At 39.1% G+C, this 26,808-nt stretch overlaps 1 protein-coding gene across 1 annotated transcript; it reads right to left on the bottom strand.

Annotated features, from left to right (window-relative positions):
• Positions 1-5,313: 5,313 nt before the first annotated feature.
• Positions 5,314-23,894, bottom strand: gpr139 (G protein-coupled receptor 139). Its single transcript, XM_028043215.1, has 2 exons — positions 23,389-23,894; positions 5,314-11,700 (listed from the first exon to the last, which is right to left on the bottom strand). Exons 1-2 carry the CDS (start codon positions 23,501-23,503, stop codon positions 10,706-10,708), a joined length of 1,110 nt encoding a protein of 369 aa, XP_027899016.1. The 5' UTR covers positions 23,504-23,894; the 3' UTR covers positions 5,314-10,705.
• Positions 23,895-26,808: the final 2,914 nt, after the last annotated feature.

The following is a 26,808-nucleotide window of genomic DNA, read 5'->3' as shown; positions in this document are numbered from 1 at the left end:
TTTGAATCGTCTTAACCGGACATTAATTCTTAATCTGATTTAATGCCAGAACAGTTAAAAAAAAGATGGAGTTTCTTTTTATGCTGTATCCATGTGTCTGGTTTCAACTGTACTATATGACAAATAAATCAACCCACCAAGCTGCAGAGCTTCGTTGATTTCCAGTGTTTAAACAAATCCTTCATGATGCAAACAGGCTGTTCAGGTGCAAATGCTTATCATCATGTGTCTCATCTTCACATGTGATCCTTTGTTTCTGCTTAGACTTGCAGTGTGTTTGATGCTCAGACCAGCTCGAATGAAGCGCCACTCCAACATCAAGGTGATGTGGTTTGGCCGGATGAAAGGAGAGGAAACTGCATCGCTCGTAATACGCTAAACAGGCCGGCTTTCACAGTCAAAAGCAGGGCAGCTGCAGTAGGGATCTGCGTTGCATGAAAAGGAGGATTAGCATGGATTCATGATTCTCCACCGCGGTAAAAACAGAGTCATATGAAACTGGACTGTAAATGAGAGAGATGCACCAAGTTTGTTTGTAGACACAAAACACAAGTAACAGGTAAACCCTCCTGCGAGGGTAGATTAACGGAATAAACACACTCAATTTTGCAGGTTTTATTTATTAGTAGTTGGATTATAGTCTACAATAGCTTGACACGTCGCTAAACACATAGGATGGGTTTGAGTTCCCTGAATGATGCCAGGGGTGATGTTTTCTCAGGCTTTGACCCCTGGAGGGGTCTCCAGTTGCAAATTGGGCTCAGGAGAGGAGAAAGGTGAGGTGGGATTCAAAGAAGATGGCGGTAGATGATTATATTTTTTAACTTTGGGAATGACAGTGATGCACAACACATTATTCTGTCTTTCTATCTGGTCTGGAAGATCTCAAACATTTTTAAGCTATGTGAAACTTTTGTTTAAGTTACGTGGAAAAAATTAGATAAATAGAATAAACAGCCAAATCTTTGACAACTGGCATAGCGCTTTCTTATTATTAAAAGATGCATGCAGGGATACCATTTTTATTATACGTCATACGTACATATTGTACATATGTACAGAATGTACAAAATATTTTAGTTATGTTTGTTTTTGCAACAGATTTACCTCCAGCAGTGCATGCAATAAGTAAAGACAATGGTCATGAGACCATTCACACTAGCTAAATTAAATTAATACTGCTTAGAGTAGACAACCTTTTATTTTATTTCTAAATTTAAATTAGCTGCCCAAAGCCAAAACAACACTTTTAGAGCTTCCAAAAGTTTAAAAAAAAAAGTTTCGCAATAATGATGGCAGCAGATGATTAGATTGGATTAAGTGGGTTTTCAGAGAGATCTACTGTACAATGATTTCTCTGAAAGAGGTTGACGTTGAGGGATAGGTTTTGGCCTAGGAGTACTTAAAAGAATAATCTGAGTAAATGTAACTAGTTTCTGTTTATCTCAGATTATACATCAGGGATCTGATGGTTCAACCTATTCCCAACAGAGCACTTTGTTCTCAGACTACAGGTTTACTGGTGATTTCTAAAGCTTTCAAAAGAAGAATGAGGGGAGGGGGGCACATCTTTTAGTCTTCAGTCTCCTTTCCTTTTGAACCAGCTTCCAGTTTTAGTCAACGAGGCAGACACCTCTACATTTCAGACTAGCCATAAAACTTTACCTTAGCCTTTAGCTTATAGTTACAGTGGCTTGGCTAATCTGTAGCTAGGCTGCTACAAGCTAAGGTTGCTTGAGGACATCCTGGAACCAATAATGGGAACATTAAAACAATCTGTTTGGTTTTGTCTGTAAGGGCCCTTCAATTGAGAAAAACACGACTCCTTCCTGTTCTCTGAGATAATCACTTACTTTATTTCTTTCCCCAGTGAATTGTTCATGAAGCTGCCTGGAACGATACAGCATGTTTTGCCTGAGTCACTTCCTCACTGAAAGCAGAATGAACCTCTCTGAAGAGAAACATTACCCCAGATTGTCATTTTGTCGCCCTCAAAGCGTAATTTCCCACCTGCGGCAGACACAGTCAGAGGGAGGGCTCAGGTGTGACATGCAGTGACTGTAATTTTGCAGATTACTGATGTGGATGACGTGCAAGGAACTGTCTCAGAAATCTGTTTCAATATTTTGGCAACTTTCAGTAGAAAAGGAAGCGTGAGTCACATTTGCAGGTCATCGCAAGCGGAACCGCTCCGTTTTTGCATCTTATTTGATTTATAGTCATCATTCTTTTTTATATCAAACTCAAGGCCTGCACACACACAAAAAAAATCTTATGGTTATTGCTCAATAAGGAAGATTACTTGAGTATTTCAGAGAGTGAGCCTGGAGCAATCGCAGGCACAGACACCTACTGTACATCACAGACAAAATGTAATACAGTGCTTCAACATTGCTGCAATAAAGATAGCCTCTGAGAAGAAAATATTTAAAAAGAAAACATCCATGGATGCTCATAAGCTGCTCAAGATGAAATCCAAACAGAAACAGTTTTGCTGTATTTAAAACTGCATGTTCTAACATTTTTATGAGTGTCCTTGATACTCCATTAGCTAATTGTGGATCAAGCTTTTTTCTTTTTGAGGTGAGGTATTATTGAGGTTAAGTGCATGTGTTTATTCACTTTATACAAACCTGCCATCCTCCTCCTCTGAGTACTATCATGTAGTAAAAACTGCAAAAAGCAAATGACTTTGCTCAGCATATGAATAATGTTCATCAGCGCTTTAATTGAATCACTAAATCATGACAGAAATCTCTGTTGTTAGACCTCACCGTCTGCTCCTGGTGGTAAAAGTTCACTGTAAAACTTCCATTATGTACATTTCTGAGTAGAACATAGCAACTGTGACATTTGCTCAGTCCTTTGTTTTATCGATGGCATCATTTCATCTGAATTTGTCATTATCCACTTTATCATTTCTGTCAGAAGCTCTGAGGACTTCAGCATTAGGCATTAGGTGGAAAGCTTATTCTGGGCCTTAAGTCAGAGTGGTTGTCTCATTAAAATTTAACGCTCATTTTTTCATCTCGAACTGCTTAAGTTATAAATTTTTTGGGACTTTTTAAGACTTTTTTTTTTAAAGCCAGCATGTGCAAGCAGAGCGTTTCAGTCTCTGATGGAACTGAAAACCAAAAAGTCTTTTCTCCACAAGTGCAGATGTTTTTTGTTTCTTTCAAGGACTCGTTTTGGGAAAATATCAACACCCAGATGGCTGACAAGAATTCAATCAAAGATCAGCCTGAAGAACACATCACGAAACAAATCGTAAACAAAACTCTGAATGTGGAGACAGATTTTACTCCTATCATTGTATATCTTTTCCCCCTTTCACTTCAATTAATTTCAAAGTTTCATGAAAACTTGCCAGAATATTAGAAATTATGCTTACTTTGTTTCTAACTTAAAAAAAAAACCCCAACAGAAATTGATCACAGAGCTAACACAGTTTTAGAAAAATGTATATCTGACAAAACAGCATTTCTATGTGGAAGTAAAGTGCACTATTTACTTTCCATTGATCCGTGTTGCATCAGCGGGTCAAGGTGTGAGACGTGCGGTACATTCTGGACAGGACAGACCATTTGATCCCAGGGTAACACATTGATGCACCGGAACGACAACGTTCCGAAGAACACACACACTCACACCTTGGATTGGGCTGCAGGAGTACATTGGGAGCAGATCCAAACTCTATGCACAGAGACAATGACTGGATATTGTAACCTGGTCAGGAGTTACAACATGTTCTCTCTGTGCATGTGTAGACACTCAATGCAGTCTAAACTTATGCATTTTCGGTTACCCAGCTTAATAAGAATGATTCTGATGTGGAATAAGAGGATGTAGACAATGCATGGAGGACATTTTATCTGCATGTTAGGCTCGTGCTCAGCTTAAATATATCCATATTATTTCACTGAAATATTTACAGTCTTTGATTTGGATAATAACAAACAAACAGCAAACTGGTCCATGTTTCAAATGGTCTTTCCATGAGCCTGAGGTGTACAGGAATTGATGAATTAAGAAACATTTGCTCGTGCACTCACGCACGTGCACTCTCGTACATGCAATCAGCAGCAAACCCCATCACAGTGCGATCAGGCAGCCCCATCAATCTTTATTACTGCAGTTCCACACCAGACATAAAGCGCAGACACACACATGAAGCCACATATCTTTCCTCGATTTTTCCACCTCCCCCCCCATTCTCTCTTTTCTCCTTGTTTTTCTCCTTACAGAGAAGCAACAGCCTCTCCTGGTTTAGAGTCGACAGGACATTTATCAGATGAACCCATTTTATATTACCTTGAGATGAAAAGCACAGTGACCTCAGCCCATATAATCTACAATAATGTGGGTTTATTGAAAAAAAAAGGGTAGTGAAAGATTGTCTTTCTGAAACAGACAAATGTTCTTTTATTTTACTGATGGTGTTTTGTGCATAATGTTTGAAAAGAGCAGAATTTCTTCCCTTGCAAGAGGTGTTAATTGGTTTATCCTGAGATCTGTGATTAACAACTGGCTGACTGTGAACATGGTAATAAGAGAGGCTGACTCTGTGCCTGTGGATGTTGTTTTGGAAGGTGAAAAAAAATGTGTTGCTGCTTCAATTTAAATCTATGATTTTTGCCGAGTAAAGTGCTGTTTGTGTGTGCGTCATCTGATGAAGATGATTTTCTCCTTTTGCGCTCAGCTGAGTCAAAGCTGTCCAAATAATTATATTTATCACAGACAAAAATGCCTACTCTTGTTTCTAATCATCATAGTTACCTTTCCTGAAACTGAATGTAAGCTGGAGAAGTAATGGATTTATTATGTGAGTATTTGGGTTTTTGTTTCAAAAGGATGGCAAGTTCCTACCACATAGTTAAAGAAAAAATAAAGTTTATGTCCAAATCTGCCAGCTCTTTTCAATCTTTTAATAATAAAAAATAAGGAGGTGCAGGGGACAACAAAAGCCCCCAAGAGGGCAGCCATGAAGTTTAAACTTGGACCCAAGTAGGTATTTCAAATGGACAAGAGGCAGTTCTCTGATTATTATTGGATTTGGCAAACTGACTAAAAACAGTAAGAATTTAAACTGATTTAATGTCTTGCAGGGAGAAATAAATGGATTGTGTGTCTTTTTCAAACAGTAAATGTAAATATCTGGCTTCAGCTGTAAGCCACATGAATCAAAAGTAACAAGAAAACATTATTAGCTTCTGCATATTTTATGATTGCGTGTGATTAGAAAAAAAACATTTTCTATGCTTATTGTAGAATAGCTTATTGAATTGAGACAAAAAGACACATTTCACCAACAGCTCAACCTTTAGACAAATTGGTATTTATTTCTTTATTCAAAAAATTTGAGGCAATAATTCACTTCATACTCTATGCAGCACGGTAATACATTTTGATACATTCATGAGGCAGAAAATTTTTTTTAATTATGCAAGCCTGTACAGTCACATAAAACAGTTTTAAATACTGCCATGAAGAGAAATAAAAAGAAAGTACTTCTGTAGAAAATCACAATCCCATAAAACACTGAACTGAAATGCAAGAAGCTTCATTTGCACATTCAGGTATATATAATGATGACAATGTGCTGTGTGTATTTATCTTCGTCTTATATTGAAGACGTCATAGATTTTATATATTACTAGTTCTATGGCACAAACTGATTTAAAGCTTCAGTCTAAGACAAACTTTATTTGTGCGTACACTTGTTCACCCGCGCACACATTCACTTACACTCACTCCAAGGAGCTGAGCTAGAAGAGAGAGAAAGAGAGGAAACTGAGGTTGTGTAGGAGAGAAAATACAATTTACCCCTCTGATTGATCTATGCTTGGTTATCTTCTTAATATCAGGCTCCAGAAAATATAGATCCCCTATTTTTTTCCTTCATAATAGGAAATATTTCTTGGCAATGACCTCCCCTTACGCACTTGTTCCCATCCTCTATGAAAGACCTCACCTTGCAGAGTGGAGGGAACTGCTGGATGTTACACTGTTTTGGTTTCCCAGCATGTCTGCCTCCAGCATGGCATTAAGGTGCGAGTCCCTCACAAATGTCACATTAACATGAGAGAAAAGCTGGATGGAGCCGACACGGAAATGAATGTCAGCGCAATGCCGATCTGGCACCAGCTCCTCAGGGCCGAGGCAGAAACAACGTTTCCGCAATTTTACCTTCCTAATGACCACAACCTGCTCATTTAGCAGTATTGATTAAAATAAAGCACATATTTTAGCTCCATTACATTCAGTGCTGGGAAGAGTGGGGGGTAGTTAAGGAGCTCACTGAGTGATTATTGGTTATTGACCTGCTGGTCATTCATCTCCATTAAATAATGCACAACATTCACCGGCTTCCCCTCATGGTCTTCAATTATGGGCATCAATTTTCTGATGACAAAACATGGAGTAAAATCATTAGTACGCCCATAGCATGAAAGACTCCGAGGTAATCAGTGAAGGAGTAAAAGAGGACACTTGAGAAATTAACTTTGAGCAAGGGCTTTAAGGCATAACGTGCAGGAAAAAGAGGAATGAGATGGAGGAGGTGAGAAACAGATGGCAATCGCCAATCCTTCATTCAGTTCGCAGTTGTGGAGAAAATCAATTGGAGAAGAGCAAAAAAAAATTGGAAATTTACAGAAGACAAGCCAGTTTTAGGCTGTGTGAGCAGCAGAAAACGGAATATTGGATATTTTCCAAAATTAGGTAAATTAGAAAATCGGTTCCTGCAAGGTAATAGTTATTAACTTGTCTCATGTTGATCTAAAGGTGAATATAAATATTTCCTCTGTAATAATAACTTTTATTTTTTTAATAGCCTTTGTGGCATTTTGCAATGAAACTGCTAAGGATTTTCAAATCAGTTTTCTAGAAAGTTCAATGCAAAAATATCTTTAGACACAATGTTGGCAACCTGTTCTATATATATTCTGTACATCTATACCTATTATCATGGACCTTTTGACTAATTACTTCAATCTATATATATCTTAATCATTTAAGATGTTTTATCTTATGTTAGATTAATATACAAATTCTTGTTTCTCCTTTTCTAAATTTAACATGCGGAAATGTTCTTATTTTTTATTTTGATGTATAGAGACTATATTCTCATTAAAATGTCATACATTATCAAGGAATATGGTTAAATACCATAGTAAAGCCTTAAAAATCCTAATTCTCGGATCAGTTTAATTATAAACATTTTAATAACAATGTATTTCTCTGCATTTCACTAATAGAGGTTATTAGGAATGTTCCTGTCAGGAACATTTGACAACCTCAGATATTTAAAATTAGACATTTGCTAATACCGCTAGTCCCGTTCAAGTGTGCACTAATGAGATTAAATTAATGCTTTCTTTAAATTTGACAACTAACTATAAAGTACAGGAAATACCCAAAATTTCAGCAGTATTGTATGGTCAACATCAGCCCTGTTATTGTGCAAACTTCAATTACTCACCATTGATTCTCTGCACTCTAGTAGCTGTTTTCTGTACAGTAACCAATATTTGTCCTATCTGCTGTTTCTCCAGGTTTTTTATATTTATTTTTTCTCCAATATTAAAACTAGCATAATAGCCAGTTTATAACACTGTCCTGACAATGCATCACCTAAGATGGGCATAGCTTTTTGATTTGTTTGGAATCTCTCCTTCTTCTGTTTTGTGCAGCACCATTAGGCTGCTAAGCTAATGTTGGCATGATTGCTATCTGTTTTGATTGTTGATAATTTTGTTTGTAGCACTTCAGTTTGGTTACAGTAATTGTGTGAGAACACTTACAGAAAAGGGTTTTCTCCTATTTCATACATAAACTTAGCCCTTACCTTGCAACATTGTAAAATATAATTTAGTAAATTTTTTGGATGTTAATATTTGCTCAGGCAGCTGTGCCAACATAGTTGAGTTAAGTCAGTATTTTGGACACAGATGTATTGAAACTGACTTGATGTGGAACCTAAATCCAAACCTAAGATCTGACTTTCCCACAGGTTACGTTATAATACTATGTACACCGCCAAGTAGGACGGTAAAAAAATCTTAAATCCAGGAGCTTTCTTATTATTTTGTACATGAAGGAGCCATACTGCATGTTGAGTTTTGGGCTTGTGAGAAAGAGAAGTTGTAATTTAACCTCTAGGGGGCAACACACCTGATTTTTAACTCAGAAAATCAGTCTACCAATCACAAACAAAGGTATCATCATATGTTTCTCCTAAATCTTTTCTGAACATAGTGCAGTCCAACCTCTACCGGTAATCATTATGGTACTTGAATTGAAACAAATGCAAGATAATAGCAATAAAATGTAACCATGACTGATTTAGGTCTAAAGTAATATTTTAAATTCAAAGACTTGTTTCCTCTTACTGTCCAGTAGTAACATGACCATTGTGGATGGTAAGGAGTCACTGGAGCACAATACTAAAGACAGATTGTGAAAATACTAGTGGAGACATATAAAAAAAACAATCAGTAATTATATTCAGTAAATGTTTCTATTGTTTATTAAAAAATTTATTTATTCATTATTTTTACATGCTATTTTGAATAAAATGTAAAGTAAAAATGGTATTCTTTTCAAAGCCTATACAGCAGGGATCAAGATCTGGGTGTAAAGTTTTTCATAAATAAATAAATACATAAAAATGTATATTATTTAGTTTTTGCTAGTGTATATATTCTTGATCAAACAAAGCATCTCCAACTTTTAAAAATCTTTATGTAAGTTACTATGCAAACAGTCAGATTTTGGTCACTAAATCATTATGTTACTCGATTTGAAAGTCAAAATTAATCATTTGCCACAATCAATTACTCTGGCAGTGAAGCTGACCTGGTAACAGATTACATTTTCCCCTCCATCCCATATCTTCTACATACAGGATTCTAGCCTTCAAATATCTGCAGAAATGTAGAGAATTAGATTTTCATTTAAAACAAACAAAAAAAAAGAAAATAGTCTGAACATTTCTTTCAATTTTAAGACTCCGATCTCGATTCAGTGGCCTACAAAATCCATCCATCCATCCATCCATCCATCCATCCATCGCTGTATCTTCCATTTATAGAGAACTCTTGTATCTATACCTATGACTGAAAAATTAACTCTTGCAAAAATATGCATGAGAAATATGTAGGAACCCTTTAGAAGGTCTTGTTTAAAGAGGACAAACAAAAAGTGTCTCAGACATTGAAGCGCTAAATAGGAGTTTATTTGTCTCCTAAATACGCTCAAATCTGCTACAGGCTGAAAAGCTTAATGTGTCTGATCCCTCTAGACATGTTTTAGTAGAACTCTGCCTTTCAGCAAAGCTCCATTAAATAGAAGATCCCTAATAATGTGCAATGGATTGTTAAAGGATGAACGTGCACTGATCTCAGTGTGCTGTCGTTGGACCATACAGCAAAAAAAGATGGGAATGTCTTTATTTAAATGTGTTCTTTCAACAGACCAACAATGGCATGAAGTTAATGTGACTGTGGTTTGCTATAAAATGTGTAGAGAAAGCAGCAGAATGACGAGACCTGTAATGTGTCGCTTTGGCCCTGAAACCAAATTCAGTGTGGCATAATGGGACAGAAAGCTTTAGATGGGAAAAACAAACCAACAGGAAGGGAGAGCAAAATATCTAGTCCTCTCTACCTCTCTCTGTCTTGGTCTCCTGGAAAGATAAAGGGTTAAAGACATCTTCATTTGCTTTCATTATATGCAACTGGATGATGGCTAACAGTAAGTCATCAGGGACCATTAATAGTTAATAGAGGACTATCTCCTAGTTGCAGAAATTTCCTCATTCTAATAATGGAAAAGGTGATAACTAGTTTAATAATACCTCAGTGCTACACTGACACCAAGTCATATTTCTTTTCTTGTGTTTTTGCAAAGCTACAGTAACAGTCATCTCTACCATGAGTAAATATTTCACCAACAAACAGAAGAATGAAAACTCCTTCGTCCAATGATGGTGAGGGTTGAGTTCTGATGTGAGCGTTGAAATATAGGTGAACTATGAGCACAGCACAGTCAGGAGAAGAGTCAGAATGTGTTGTTCATTTCGTAAAAGCCCTATTTAAAATGTATTAGAGACTCCTCTGCATATTAAAATGGAAATGACAAGCTGTTTTACATTTCTACAGAGAGACAGTCATGACCGTGGGCAGTGGGCAGTCTGTCCGTGGTTCTGCCTGAGTGAATCACCCCTACAGGTGAGATGTGCAGGGGTCAGACCGGCAACAATTTCCCCAACAGATAAAAGACTCATCTGTAAAAAGCTCTTCCTCATTTTCTGCCATGAACATCCATGACCAAAACATATTTGATGATTCACCAAGGACTCATCATCTTGTTTTGTTATTTTATGTTTTGCAAATGGCTGCTCATTTTCACTGGTAGGTGGTGGTGATATGCTTTCATCTGTCCTAAACTTTACTCCTCAGCAGATGTGTTTTTTTGCATGAAGGGACCAAACAGCATCTAACCGATGCTGTTTGCTGCTTTATGATAACCTTGTTGATCACAAGAGGCTTTGACATTTTGCACCATGCATCTGATGTGCGTTGTTGCACCTTTCAAGCCATCTATTTTATTATCACTAACAGGGTAAACTTGTGTGACCTCAATGAGTCCCATGTGGCCAAAGTTTGCCTGAAGGATTTGAGGGACCACTGCTGGTAGTGTGGACTCAAGAGGAGATGCAGATGGGCTTTCCATTTTTGTCATACTGGTACACCAACATCTTGATGCAGTGAGAGTTGGCTGGTGAAATCCAAGGGCTGCTTGTGATGGAGAAGTTGTGACTGGCGTAAAATGGCTTCGGCTGCTTCCGGCAGTGGATGAGGGCTCGGAGCATGTTGGTCGCCATGGCCCGGAAACGCTTGCTGATGAAGCAGTACAGGAAGAAGTTGACGCCAGTGTTGAGCAACGCAAGCATGTTTGCCACGTCGGTGAGCACGTGGAGCAGGCGGCCGGCGCTTTGTGAGGTAGGTGGTGGAGAGTAGAAGTGGTAGAGGATCAATAAGGTGCGCGGAGCCCACAGAATGGCAAAAACAGAGGTGATGGCGAGGAGAATAGCGGTGGTCTTGCCGGTGGAATAGCCCCGCAACCTGAAGCAGTTGCGGCGCTTTCGCAGCTTCCGCACGATGCCGGTATTGAGCGAGAAGAAGACGGTGCAGGGAAGGAGGTAGACGGTGGTGCAGTGAGCCCAAACCAGGACATGCTCGGCCACTGTTCTTCTGCTGCTTTCTCCTCCACCTCCTCCTCCTTCATTGCTTTTGCCCACCCCAGGTAGACTGTGCCAGAACTCAGGCCACCAGTAATAGGGTGCCGCGGATAGCAAACAGCCGACGTACACTGCAAATATCACCTTGCGTGTTCGAGCGGGGTAGGACACTGTGTGGTAGCGAAGTGGGTGGCAAACAGCGATGTAGCGGTCGATGGTGAGAGGCACTGTTATCCAGATGGAGGTGTGGATTGAGGAGAACTCCAGAACCTGCACTGCGTTGTTTATGGATGGAGGGAGGAAGGAAGCCAAGATGAAATCCTCCAGGATGAAGTCAACAAACACAATGAGGAGCAGAACAAGGATGTCAGCAGCAGCCAGAGCCAGGAGATAGTTGTAGGAGGACTTCTGACGACGCAGCACCAGCTGGGACAGGATAACCACAGTCAGGATGTTAGCTAGGAGTGGTGAGTAAGAGGGTGATTGAAGGAATTGGGAAAATGGTGGTGAAGGTAGAAAAGAAATGGGCATAGGTTAGGGCAGGGAGGGAAACAGAGAGATTGATTGTTAGTGGACTCTGGTGATTGTAACAGCCAGCAGTAAACAACATAAAAATGCAGGAGCAGCTAACAGCGACAGAAATGCTGAAGACATTCATTGCAAATACTGACACTAGTTGCACAAAACAAAAGCATGCAAGCAATTTTAATTTGAACAAGATAAAAAAATATTCTGCGAAGCTAAAAGTGAGCCAACCCTATCTGTCTTTGTTCCTCCTATTTGTTTCTTCACTTCATTGACACCTGCTGGGTAATTCCAGGGGCAACTGCCTCTCCCTTTGGCCAAATTGTTATCTCCAATCAGGAGTAAAGTCACAACACAATGACAAGGGCAACATGCAGCCTCACAGTCTTGGCTCTACTGTCTGCCGTCCATTCGCCAGTGATTTAGCTTCTGAAATGAAGCTCAAAGTCTGCCTCACCTGGATGGTTTCCCCAGAAATGATCATTAAACATTCTCACTGATGTTGACAAAGATCTTTGGCCAATTTGCGTCTACCTTGCATTCATAGGTCAGAAAGTGCTGGTAAATTGAGGGTTTTTGAAATTATAATAAATGATAATGTAAAAAGAAAAATCAGAAAACACTTGGGAAGCCTTACATTTTTCATAAAATAGGATAAATAATACAATTGATCAGAGGAACACCTCCACATTTATTCACACTTAAAATGTTTAAATCCCACACAGGTATGTCATATTATGAGTGTCATTAGAGTAACCTTTACTAAGTATTTTGAAAGCAACTTATTCCTTATACTTAAATATTTTGCTTCGACAGTGTAATCCTGACTGTGGAAGTGAAAATGAACACCATTGTGACAGCAATAGAGCTGTTTGAAGCCTTACGAAAGAAAATTGTAGCAGTTTAATAGTCTATTATTAGATAAGGGACTTAAGTGGGTCTCAAAACAATTTGAAAAAATGGAGGGCATTAAAAACAATTGCCAGCATGTCCAGGGCGGGCAGTACACATGAGTTTCCCCTCAAAGCTGGCTGTAAGAAACCTCCAAGTCTGTGTAAAGAAGATCCTAAATGAAAATGTGACAACATCTGTGAAAAATTAAAGCCAAGTAGAGCTTGACCCAACAGCATAAAGATGACCAAAAACAAAGCAGTAAATCCAACAACGACAGACTGATGTACTGGGCTGAGTTTTGAGATGATCATCCTTTTGAAACAAGGTACACATGTATATCTCTTGAAAATGAGATTTAGATCTCAACGGGGTTTACCTGATTAAATAAAGGAATATATATACATATATGTACCGATGTCAGAGATTGTGAAGTCACTACAATTTCAAGGCATTAGATGTAGGTATGATGAACACTCAAATTTCTTTTAAGCCATTTTTGATTTATACAGCACTTTCATAACAACTGAGGGTAACCTAGTAATTTAATTGTGCTATAAATGGCTTATTGCCTCTTATTTAAGTGCAATTCACTTCCTTCCATAATTTTAGTGAAAGGGTATAACCATTTTGTGGGCTTTATAAAGAATTTCAAAATATTACAATTTTGGATTATTTTCTCTTCACAAACATTTACAAACAAATTAATAAATACCTCAAAAGGATAACTTGTGGTTCAGTTACCCAACTAACAAAAACACAGTACTGTACCTATCCTTTTTTCAGTGAATAAGATGAATATTTCAGTGCAACCTGTTGGCACCGTGTCAAGTCATGTCTAGTGTGTTACCTCAAACAGAGACACTTCTGACATCCTACTGCAGCTTCGGAGACATTAATCCACTTAGCAGCCATCACTGTACATGCAAGCTTGTGTGATCGTGTCCCTGTCTGCAATAATGCATCTGGGATTGGATTAAATATGGCAGCTTGGAGTCTGGGAGATCACACTTCACAGCCTCAGCCACTATCCAGTGATTACAAATTACAAAGATGGCTCTGGATAATGATTAAAGATGTGCTTGCAAGGCTGGGAGGTTGTGCAGCAGAGTGCGCACACATCAGCAAATGTTGGACTCTGAACATGTACACACAAACAAATCGTCAGAGATGAGCCAATTCATTAGGGTCTGATCTATCAATAACCATAAATGACATGCCGAAGCTGTTTGGAAGATTTAGCACACCAATACATAAAGGGCTACTCTCCAGCTTGGTTAATATCCAGAATATCCAGAAAAGGATATGGAAAATCATCTTTAGGACTGAGAGTTTTCTGGAAGACTTGAGGGTTTTTTTTCATAAATGTTGCTGTAGTCTATGATGTATACTGCTATTAAAAATAAGTATTTTGGTTATGTTTTTGTGGTTTCTAACAGATGTATTAACATGATTGCACTCCACATTTGATTTGGAAAGTAATTAGGTCTATTTCACACATAATTCTTTCACAAAAATATTGAATTAAGTTTTTGTTTGGAGATTGGCAGCTTTTATTCTGATGTTATGTCCAATACTAGTCCTTGGTCATAATTTATTTTGCAGTGGGTGCACAATTAAAGATAAAAGACATGTGAAGAACAAAAGAAGAAATGTTAAAACTTCAGTAATTATTGGAAAAGTCATATTTCCTTCAAGTCATGCTTGAGGTACTTGCTGGCTTTTTGTCATGTTTTGACTCAAGAGAAAAAAACTGAAATTCAGATGGAAGACCTCTTGTTCTCATGGGCTGTGTCTGTCCACTTTTCGTTTGCAGAACACATTTTACATATCTTCTTTCTGGTTAAGACCATTTTACAAGATTATACATCAACCGGCTCCCTCTGCATCACAACATGAATAAATTAGGTATGATTTAAACCTTTTCCACAGTTTTCTGCATTTAAAATGCCATCATCCTTTGTGACTTGACAGCACTTTGCCACAGGGACGGCAAAGCAAGAAGAAAAAAAAAAGTTTAATCATAATTGCATTGATTACTTCCTTCCTATCAGATTTGATAATAACGTCGACTCCTTTGGATGACAAAGCAAATAAAATAGTTGTTCTGATGCAACAAAGGACTCAATATGCTATATGATGGGTCATTAGGGATTTTTTAGTGTCTCATCAACATATTTGATTTTATGTAAAGAGTCATTGCTGGTTGCTGTGTAACAAAACTCAATCCAATATCCTCAAAGCTAATAGGATGACTTCATCCGTGTAATTTTGTATTAATTTTATATTAAGCGGCTTTGAACAGCTCTTGTCACATCCACACACCTCAATGTGACAGTCCAACACAAAGCAGAACATAATTGTGGAAGAAAAATGATGCATGTTTTTATTAGTTTTTAGAAATGATAAAATTATTGCTTTGTATTTGTATTCACACCCCTTTTCTCTGACAACCATCGCATAGAATTAAACAGGGCCCACGTGTGTTCGTTAGTCTCGGTGGAAATCCAACAGTTCTGGGAAGACTTCAAGGGTTTGTTTGAGAACATTAATGAACAAACAGCATTAATATCAGTAAACACAGCAGATAGAGCAAGGAGAAAGTTGTGGAGACCATAGTTACATTATAAAACAGTAACCAAAACATTCAACACCTTGGAAAACTGGTTAGTCCTTTGTCTGAAAGCAGAAAGAGAATATCAACTGCAAGCCTACATGACCATCCACCCAAACCTACAGACTGGGTGAACAAAGCATCAATCAAAACAGCTGCTAAGAGTGCCACAGGTCATTTGGGAGAATATATTGACAGGAAAACTAGGTGTGCACTCCACAAATCTGGCCTGTAGAGAGGAATGCCAAAAAGAAAGCATGTTGCTGTAAGATGTTGCATTTTCAGTTTGCCACAAGTCACAAAGAGGATGCAGCAAACATGTGGAAAAAGGTGCTCTGGTCATATGCAACCTGAAATCAAAACGCTGTGTATTTACTGAACAAACCATCTCAGTGAAACATGGTAACAGTCAGTGGTCAGGGGTAATAGGAAATGAATGGACGTAGAAATCCTGGAAGAAAACCTTTTAGTCAGTAAAGTCTTGAGATTGGAGCAGAGGACAAAGACCCTGAACATACAGCAGAGTTACAATATGATGGCGTGGGTCCAAGACTGTTCACCCATTAAAAAGTGAAAGCCCAGAAAAAAAATCCAATTAAACAGATGCCCATGGGCAATCTCCATCTCCATCCAATCTGACAGAGCTTGACATGTTTGCTCCAGATTTGCTGCTGTCATTGCAGCAAAAGCTGGTTCAATAAAGTATCGACTCTGAAGGGATGAATACCAAAACCACTCACACCTTCCAAATTTTTATTTATGTAGCTACAATTTTGTGCTAATTTGGGTTTGTTCACCATAAATTTCAAATCCTCTCTCTATAATATCTCCATCTATCAGAGCACTTGCAGTTGAAGTGACATAAAATGGGGAAATGTGAGATATTTACTGTCCCTGCCTGCAGGTTATTCTGTTTGGGCTGCAGCAGGGGCCCTCTACAGATGAACAAAAGGGATCTCTCGTGAGCTTGACATTTTCTATTTAGCTGCAGCCGCCCTGCAACGGGGTTGCCCATCCATTTCAATTGATTCTGGCCTCTTTTTTTTTTTTAACGTTGTCTTTGTGGATCTGCTTGGCATTTAGCAGGGATGTTGGCGCAGAGGCCAGGTTTGTCTCAGCGGGGAAAGCCGAGGCGCTACACACAAATCAGACTCACAGATTGATGAATCCAAAGTTTCACCTTCTTTGTTTAGTTTTAAAAAAATACAAAAAAACAAAGCATCTCCAACTGAGAGGAAAAATAAAACACAGGCTTTATCAGACCTCATTTTGCTTTTGATTGTGCATTTGTCAAGGTGGGTGTTTGTGTCTCCTCTCCCCCTGCTGCTCTATATTATAAGGACATCCACGGCCATTGACGTTGTGTATCAGAAAGAGAAAAGACACAGCGTGCTTCCTGATGCGTGTGACGAGGCTGACTCATCCCGTCATGAGAGGCGGGCTGTCGACATATGACCCTGCACCGTTTAATCCAGAAAAACCAACGTTAAAAACATGAGTGACATGAGTGACTGAGGCTTGCTCATGGGTCTCGTATCAAACACAGAAAAGAAGAAAGAAATCATTTGGAGCAATTTGCAGCTTGACAGCATGACTGGATGCTATGAAGAGCAAAGAAGGGCAAAGGAGGATGAGAAGAAAACCTTGTTCTGTTGAAGGTCGCAAAGTTAAGAAGAGAACAGGTGAAGAGGGAATGAGAGGTAGGATTATAAGTACTAAAGAAGACAAAAAGAGAGGTGGAGAGGAAAACTGTCGGGGCGAAAGAAGGGAGGCGAAAGACACAGAGAGGAGGTGAATATCAAAGCTGGCTTCAAAGGTCACAGGCACTTTGTTCCTGATGACAACCATTTCCCTTTTGTCTTCTCTTAAGTGTCAGAGCGGACATAAAGCGAGGGAATCTATTAAATCCTCAGAGCAAAACCAGGGGCAAGTCCTCAGTGCAAACCCATTGAAAAGCTTCCATTCAGTGTTTAAACTCTGATTTATATGCTTTCATCACATGCAAATGGAGTGATATCAGTGGAGAATATTTTAATCTGAAGATAAGTTTAACATGTGGGCTGAGTGGTGACGGGGTAGCACAAAAAAGGGAGGAGAAATGGGGAGCAGAGATTTGTGTTGAAGCAGGAAATTGAAGAATATTTTACAGACTGGGAGAAAAAAAAGAAGCTGCTGCATCAAAGTACTGATGCAGGATTCTGCCTGCTCACCTCAGCACCTATTCATTTAAGAACAGTCACACTTCTGGATCAAGGGGATGCTTAAGACTTGGAAACAAAAAGTGCTTGCAGGAACTGTTTAAAAATCCTGAAAACAGCAGACCTTGACTGAGACATTAAGGAATGATCCAATGCTGAATCAACAAATCAAGGGAGTACAAAAACTGCAAACGACAGTCAGATGAGAAAGTGGCTGGAGAGAAATACGGATAATTCAGAAACATTTAGAGAAATGTCACTAAAAAACAGGTTATAAATAATAAAATGGGATGTGATATTAATACTCCAACAAGGAAAAAAGAGTTAAACCAAAAGAAATGAAAATATTCAAACAAAATAAGTCTAAAAATAAGTATTGACGTGAGGTTTTTGTACAATTCTGCAAAAGATAAAATCAGAACCAACACTATTAGTATTGTTCAAACTACCTGTTTGATATGCATGGAAAGTGCCAGCTAAGTGATTTTTATGGGCTCTAAGTTCAATTTTTCAATAATTTAATCCAAACAAAAAATAAATTACAGGTGAAGCAGTGCAGATAAAGCAGAGACTCGAGGTAAAGTCAGAATTAAATAAATATAGATTGACTGAAAAGAGGAACGCGAATGACTTCATAAGCTCCAGATCTCTGTTATCATCCTCACATTGCTACTGCTGTGAAAACCAACAAACAAATACAGAGGTTTAGCTTGGTGTGTTTCCAGCAGCTGTGACAGAGTTTTCTGTGTCAGCTGGCCAAACAAAGTCGGCTCTGTCACAGCAGATCTCTGATTTATTGCCTCAAACACCTCCCTCGTCGTTTTTTTCCTCTCGCCGGCTCTCCATCCTCTCCTTGCAGTCCTATATTTTTCTAAACCACTGTTTCCAATTTCAACCTACCTAATTTATTCATTTGCAATGCTCAATCTGTTATTGCTCCCCCTTTTTATCTCGACTAGCTCAACCAATTTCAAACCCTGCTTTGAGAGTGATAGCATCTATTAACAAGACACCATCCTGCTCCAGATGCCCCATCACGGGTGCAGATTGATGGATCGATAGTTCAAACTGAAAATCGATGGAGCCCATCTCTTCATTAAGTAACGGCTGACACTTGGCCCGCACCACGGCGCGGAAGAAGAAGCGGTTGTTGGCGCTGACGACTCCCGACCTTTTCCCCTTGAACGGGTGGATAAGTGGGCGTGTGAGGAGATGTTGTCCAGATTGCTCAGACACCAGTCATCCTTTGAAAGAGTCACCAGAGCGGTGACAACTGTGCGGATCGGATCACTTTTTGTGCAATTAGCTGGAGAAATGTTCACTTTAGCAGAGCTGGTTGTTTTAACTACATTTCACAGCCTGGTTCTTTAAATTGGGGAGACACTTGCAGCTGTAAAAAGATACAAATCAGGCATGTAGGTGGCATGACTGCATGGAAGAAGCAAAGGAGACACAATTTGATTGCCTGAATGTTTCAGTGACATCAGACTTGTTTAAAGGAGTGAAGTCGTTAGGCTGCTGTGTGAAAAAGTAAACCACCTCAGCAGCAGGACACTGGAAACAGAATAATGAGCATCAAGTGTGTAATTTAAAAGAAATGAAAGAACTCAGATTTAGAAGGACAGAGCACATCTTTCAGAAACCGATTTCCTTTTTTATATTAGTCTGTCGCTCATCCAGGTTTAACACCTTCTCTCCTCCTACGTGCGGCTGTAGGAGGAGAAATAATCGCTGAAATAATCTCCCTCCACACCAGAGCACCCATGCACCTTTTAAACCTCTTTCCCTTGTCCCTTTTACGACTCTTACCCGCACTCTTCCAGAAATTATTTTACCTAATATCACAGTTTTGTTTGTTCCCTAAATTACACATTGAATGACTAGGTACATTAACACTGTCAGTTTTACAAAAAGATAGTTTTTGTAATAGTATAACAGTCAGATTTAAGACCTTTAAGTTATCGAGTGGAATACAGAAATGCACTAAAACATTGTCTGTTCATCATAACCACCTTATATTCTGCTTGATTAGTGACTGGTTCCTTAAAAATAAGAAAATACAATATTTTTCCAGTCAGTTTGATGTACTGTAAGTATGATTTCAGTAGCTGGATATTATGGTGGGTAAGCAAATCTAGTCTCTTAGGGTTAAGGGTATTTATTTAGTTCCTGATCTCTCATCATGTAATGCAGGAAGACAAACAGCATGTGTTGCTTAGCCTGTATCTTAATTAGTCAGTGCAGTAACGTCTAAACTCATATTAGAACCTGGTCTGGGTCCATTCTAACACAGACAGAACACAATACTGTGCTTGGTTGCTTCAAGCTCAGCACAGATAGAAGAACAACTTTATTGTTTTCTAAGGGAAATTTTACAACTTTGCATGCCATCGCTTCCATTTTGAATAAGGGCAGATTTATATAATTGCATGTCATGACTGGATTAATTATCATTACGGTGTTTCAAATGAAGTCAGACAAAGTCAAAAGATGTAACGAGCTATTCAAAAGGAAACTGAATTTTCTTGATGCAAATTTGGGGTTTTGCACAATAAATGCGTGAGTCTGGTGTGCTTGAATATAAAATTTCAATCATCAGTGGACAGTGTGCATGTCTCAAAGAATATTGAGTACTAGGAAGGCAGAGAAGTAGCAGTTTAATTAGCCTTCCAAGTATTTGCACATCTTAGGGTTCAGGTAAAGAACTACGTCATTAGGAATTTACAAATGGAGCCTGCTGTTTAGCGATGCTAACAGCGCTAACATAAGATGGTAAAGAAAAGGTAAAACATTTTTAGTGTCTTTTTAAAAATAAGTATTAGCCTCTCAGTCCCTCTGCTACTTCTACAAAGAATGAGAGCAAAAGAGCTAAAAATCCATTTTGAATGCTGCTCTCATATTATCTTCATAATTTAGCTCCTTAAATAATTTTACAGGTGAAAATTTTACATTCGCCTTAAAAAGTAACATTATAAATTACAAAAAGTTTCAGTTACATTTTTCATTGTGCCACTTTGACAAGAAAAAAAATCAATTTATTTTGTACATCACTCATCCCTATCAGGGGTGTTAATAAACGTTGGAGGAGTTATTATTGCTGAAACTGCCTGGCACATTTTTCATTTATTTATTTCCCTTTTTAAATGGGTTTGGCGATAAAACTTCCAGAAGCACACTGTGTGCAGAAATGTCCAACCACATACCGAGACAGGGACTTCCTCAGACTCTTTTCGTGTCCCGTAGAGTTGCTCATCAGCTAATGGTTTCCTCCTGCACACAGCGTACTTTAGCACCCAACGTTTTAAGACACGGCGTACAATCCACGGAGCAGGCCTCACATCTACAATTGCAACATGTTAACGACAGCTTCATTACGCCGTTTGTCCTGCCTGCGCATGTCTCTACTGTCTCCAGTTTCTTGGTGTGGCGTGTAGAGACACAAACAGAAAGCTCAAGTTAGCAATTAATTAAAAACGTGGCAATTAGTTTCAGTTCTGTCATCTCAGCCGCTCTCAGTGCTCTGAGGTGCTACTTCTGCTAGATCTCTCTGCCTATTAGCGCTCTGATCCCTCTACTAACACCAATGTTCTTCTCCTCTGTGCCCTTTTCTTCCCTTCTTTCCAGCCTTTAATTTTCAACATTTCCTACTTTATAATTTCCTCAGGTCGAACTGATTTATTTTGTTCCATGACTTCAGATGTATTATCCCTCTCTCATCACTTTCTTACCTCAAATCTCCACTTCTGATGTGACCCCTGCCTGCCCCGCAGCATGCAGCTTTGAGTCAGTGTTTGGATGCATAAGGGACCCCATTTAGCTGATGAAAAATCTGAATCATAGTTTCCTGTCAATAAAAAGGTTTTATTGCATGTGTGTTTGTAGGTCATGCGGCTGCTACTCGCGCATGCTGCTCCCATGAAACATTCATGATTCAGCTTGAGTGGAATAAGCTGTGTCATAATGATTGAACAAGTCACTGCTGCAAAATATCAGCTTGCTGCACTTAACTTAGCCATCAATTCAGGCACCTTATTGTTGTACTCCCTCACTCTCCCCTGGTTACTCTTACTAGGTGATTAAATAAACAGCCTTGGTTGCATTTCTAAAGGCAACCCAGCAGCGGAATCAAAAGAAATGACAGCGAGGCAAATTGCTGGCGGCTGACTTAAATAATTAGGCAGGATTTGATCAGAAAGCAAGACTTATTTTTACAAGACAGCAAATCTCTGGGGCAACTGCAGTCTTGGCTCACAAAAGCGCTGGTCTTTGCATTGCAGATTTATTTCCAACCGAAATGGCTTACGCTCGTGATAGCATCTCATTTTCAATCTTTATCAAGGGGGAAAGCAATCAGATCTAAGGGAGATTTGCTAATCTGCAGCAATGGGCTGAGAGAGACATCAAAACCTGTTGAGTAAAATTGTAAATACTGGGTAAGTTGCAGAAGTAATCAAACTCCTTGAAATGTTTGACTTTTCTCATATAACAAGAAACTGCAATACATTTCACTGGGGTTTTGTGCACAAGACCAATAAAAGCTGTTTATTGGTAATAATTGGTCATAACTGTGGCATGCATTTGTAATTTCCCTCCAACAATATCCATCCTCCCATTAACTCCGATCAGCCTCTCTGCCCCTGCTGAAGAAATGCCTCCCCAAAGCAAGATGCTCCCACCACCGTGTTTGAATATGGGGGTGGTCAATGCCAGGTGATTAGTTGGGTGAGTTTTCTGGCACACATAGGGTTTTGCATGTAGGTCAAAAAGTTGTATTTGGGTCTGATTAGAGCACCTTTGGTCACATTTCCTCCTTGGCTTCTCACAGTTTTCTTTCAACAACGTTTTCCTTCCTGCTGCTCTTAGATAATAGCTAGATGTGTAGAGTGCACAATCAATGGTTGTCGCGTTGTTAAATTCTCCCTGCTGTTCTACAGATCTATGTAGCTCCTCCAGAGTCACCACAGACCTGTTCTGTTGTTAATTTAGTCTTGACAGGTTAGCTATGCCATAATCTTTCCATTCTATCAACGCAGGTGATTGCACTGAATTTGATCTAATGTTAGAGTAAATGCAACTTGATAGAAATTCCCACCATACAAATACTTAAAAACATGCAACGTTTTCATTTTCAGTTTGTGTTGGTTGATCACATACATTCCCAATAAAATATGCATAAGTTTCTCCTAGCAGCATGAGAAGTAAATATCAGAAAGCGCTCAGGAAATAAGTTTTGTTTAATCATAAATTTCTAATGTCTTGGTGTTTTTAAGTAGACTGGATGTGTATATTGGAAGGTTTTTGACATCTAAACCCTGACCTCCAGTCAGACATCAGCAAATTTAATCTTTAGTCTGACCTCTATTTTTTTTTTTTTTGCTGTCTGTGTCCCTGTCTCTGTTTCGCACATGCACAGACGTCGTTTTGCCTCCCTGTGTGAGAGCAGGTCATTGCTCATGAATTACGCAGTGGGACAGAGGCAGTAAATGAGTCTGACAGCGATGGTGAATGGACTAATCATTCAACAGTGAGGACAGATGTGTTATCAAATCGACTCCCTGGAGAAAAAGCCATGCAGCACACACCTGTCCTGGAGGTCAAGCCAGTAAGATTACTCACAACTTCTCCAGCAACTACTTGTACCTATTTACACCTCAACTGACGTTCAGAAAAAAAAAAAAAGACAGTAGTGGTGGAATCTAAAGGGGGAGAAAAAACAACAGGCACAAGTAGAAACAAATACACATAAAGCATATGCATGCATGACAGTAACAAGGTCAGAGTGACAAATCAACAGCGTGTGTGTGCAGCGGTGCACAGCAGTCTTACTCAGTCGTGCAAACAAGTGCACAACAAATCGAAATGCAAAGCGTAACTCTGGGAGAGAGCAGCAATGCAGGCGGCAAAGCAGACTTTCTTACCAGGCAGGCCGAGACAGAGCAGGACGCTGTAGTAGATAACAGGCAGGGGTCCGAGAGGGCATCCCCCGGTGCTTCTATTGTGGTGGGACACAGGGAAGATGTGGCTGTGCTCCATGCCTTCTTTCCGTCCTTGTCCTCTTCCTCAGCTGAGCTCAGTGTCAAGAAGTCTAGCCAAAAGGATCAAACCATCGCCGGTTCAGACGAGAAGCTGTTCTGTCCTTGGGTGCCAATGAGCATGAGTGTGTGAATAGTGGGTGCAGAGTGTTGTGAGAAGGAGGAAAAACCGGCGGGAGATGGAGGAGGAGGAGTAGGAGGAGGCAGAGACGAGACTCGAGGAAGAGGCGAGAAATGATGTGTGTTAGTAGGTGATGGAGAGGAGGGCGGCAGGCAGACGGAGGCTCGAGGAGGTGAGTGTGAAGGTAGAAGAGGTGAGGGAAGGATGCTGCGTGAGTGTGAGAGCTGGAGGGGGAATGGGAGCGACAGGAGACAGCACAGCAGGAGGAGGAGAACGAGAGACGAGGAGGGAGGGAGGGAGTGAGGGATGAAAAGGGCAGAGAGGGAGAGAAAGAGAGGAGGTTGCAGGTGGGAGGAGGAGGAGAGAGACAGAGAGATAATAAAACTGACAGGAAGACAGATGTGATGGATGAAAGGAGATAAAAGGAGGGTTAAGTTGACTGTGGAAGAGGACAGAGCTGTTGGCTGTCTGTCAGTCAATCGCTTTATTGGTGGGTGAAATTCTGCAATTTTTAACAATTCAGAAACATCACAGCTTCCTTCACACATGTACATACGCCCCTTTGTTTAACATAAACATGCAGAAAACATACATGTGATCAGGGAGGTGGCTGCCATGCAATATGAACAGGCTGAACCATGAGCTGACCATGAAAATGAAACATTTTCATGGTCAGCCATGTGGGTCTTTTTTAAATCTGTGGGTCTTTTTTTTTCTTTTTGGACTCTGTAGCAGGGACAGGCAGTATGTGTTCTTACTCCCCAAACTCAACGACAGCACACTGCCATCAATATCTTCAAGAATTTTACTTAGCCGGAATCACTGGGGAATTTCACACAAAGGAGAGAAATAGCAGGCAGCACTGTTTATTCCTATTCTTCAGATAAAATAATTAAAATGTCTATCTGGAAAAAAAACAAACAAACAAACAAAAAAACCTAATACCTAAAACAGCAGGAGAGGAATTTGTATGCAGTGGCTTCCAAGACTATTCACAACCCATACATTTTTCATTTTCTGTCCCCTTGCAGCCACAAAATGCATTTTATTGGGATTTTATATGATTGCCAACAGTAAATAGTGAACGACCTCATAGCAGAAGAAAAAATATAGACTGGCTGTGTATTTTGTTTTTATAAATAAGATCTGCAAATATTGCATAAAAAGCTACTCAGGCGCCATTTTTCTGATACATCTTAGTAAAATTGAGCATGACCAGTTGCTTTCAGAGTCCAATTGTGTGCCATTTTTATTTCAATTTAAATCCAGCTGTTCTGGGAAGGCCTCGGGGGTTTGTAAAAGAACATTAGTGGACAAACTGCATCATGAAGACCGAGGAACACAGACGACAGGTCAGAGAGGAAGTAGAAGAGAAGTTCAAAGCTATAAAATTCCAAGCTTTGACCTTCTCATCAAGCAATGTGTTATCTGCATTCATGAAAGAGTGGCGAAAAAAAGAAATAGCAGTTGAATGAAGGCCATGAGAAGTCCCATTTGAAGACTGACACAACAGGTAAAATGCAGCATGTGGTGAAAAATTAAAATGGCATCCTGAATAGCTGCCATCTTTCTTTAGCAGAGACAGGGGAGCTGATCAGAGGGAACTGGAAGATGAATGGTGCTAAATACTGGTCTATACTTGAAGAAACTATGTTAAAGATGGGTTAGAACGGTGCAGTCGAAGTCCAGAGGTAAATCCAAATAAGAATCTATTGCATGATCATCTAAAAAATCTTAAGCTACTTAAGTGGGTAAGAATTTTGGTCTCCAGATAAACAAAAATGGTTCAGACATAGCCCAAATGTTTTTTTTTATTTATTTATTTTAACAAAAATTGACCACACACACTTGGCACACTTTATAAATATGTATTCATTAAAAATATTGAATATTTTTAGTTTTTTCCACTTCCACAAACATGCAAATTATTTATCACCTAAAATCCCAGACAGCTTGTGATAGCATCATGAGGAAAGTATGAAAAAGTTCAAAAGGTTTGTTTTGAAAAAGAGTGCATGTAAATAGCACAAACAATCAGCACTTAAAAAACTGCGTGACGTGAATAATTTAACATTTGGTGCCTTTACTTACCTTCTAATGAGAGAAAGCAGCAGAGCACATTCTTGAAGTTCACACCATGTAAATGCTGATTCTGAAACTGAACTACACTTTGTTAAAACAGCTAATTAAATGAAGGCATTTTTACAGATTAGAAAATTCCTTTTTTCACCATTTGGTGCTTCAACAGCTATTCTCGTTGAGATTTGAACAGACTTTTCCCTACTGCTTAGGCTACTGTATGGCCATGTAATATAATGTAACACATTTCTGTGTCAAATCAGAAAGAAACAGTGGGGACAGTAAAGGTCAAAATCCAAAGGGGCTTTTTGTTCTTGTGGTCACAGGTCTAATGTAACCTCCTACAGCAATTACAGCAAATGTGTTGCTGAATGCAATCTGTTTCACAGGCAGACAATTTACTTGTCCTGAAGAGCAATGGTCACATTTGACTGCTGCAGTAAGAATCAGTACATAATGGTCTCAGGACCGTTTTGCTGCCGTTGATGTGCCACTGTGAAGTAAAATGTGTTTTTCTTGCCCCACTTATTCCCTTTTACAGCCTACACCAGTTTCAATCATGTCGTTGTGCAGACAAGTGAAAAAGATTTCATTTTGGGGTCATACACAGTTTATTTGAACTGATCTTTATAATAGGTCACTGGGTTTGCAACTTGAAAAAGTGAGCAACACTGAGCTTTCTGCAAAATATAGTTTCTATAAGGAGAAGCAAGTGCAGCAAAAACAGTTTTATTTTAGGTTTTATTTAAAGGTTTAGATATGGCATCTCAATAGTGAGTTATTTGAAACAGTGGGGGAAATAAGTATTTAACAAACTCTCAATTTTTCATGTTTCCTCACTCCCAAACAATGAAGTGGTCTGTAGATTTCATTGTGGGTACACGTCAACTGCAAGAGACAGAATCTATTTTTTTTTTAAATCCATTAAATCAAATTGTATGATTTTTAAGAAATTGGTTTGCTGTCATGTATAAACAATTTGACCAAAATTCAGAGAAGAATTTGAGAAGTTCATGGTGAAAGGTTCAGTAAATAATAAATGAATAACAACTTATTGGTTAATGTCGAACCACTGCAAGACAAAAATGAGGAAATGACAACGAATT

This window comes from Xiphophorus couchianus, chromosome 16, assembly GCF_001444195.1.
Source record: "Xiphophorus couchianus chromosome 16, X_couchianus-1.0, whole genome shotgun sequence".
NCBI classification, from domain to species: Eukaryota; Metazoa; Chordata; class Actinopteri; order Cyprinodontiformes; family Poeciliidae; genus Xiphophorus; species Xiphophorus couchianus.
Note: the sequence above shows the minus strand (reverse complement) of the source record. Positions and strands in the feature narration are given on the sequence as shown.

What these genes read in the sequence shown, in the direction of transcription:
- gpr139 (XM_028043215.1), bottom strand. Translation starts at nt 23,503, where the DNA reads ATGGAGCACAGCCACATCTTCCCTGTGTCCCACCACAATAGAAGCACC. An exon ending in GCTCTGTCTCGGCCTGCCTG is followed by an intron (nt 11,701 to 23,388) that starts GTAAGAAAGTCT and finishes CACCACTCCTAG; the next exon opens with CTAACATCCTGACTGTGGTT.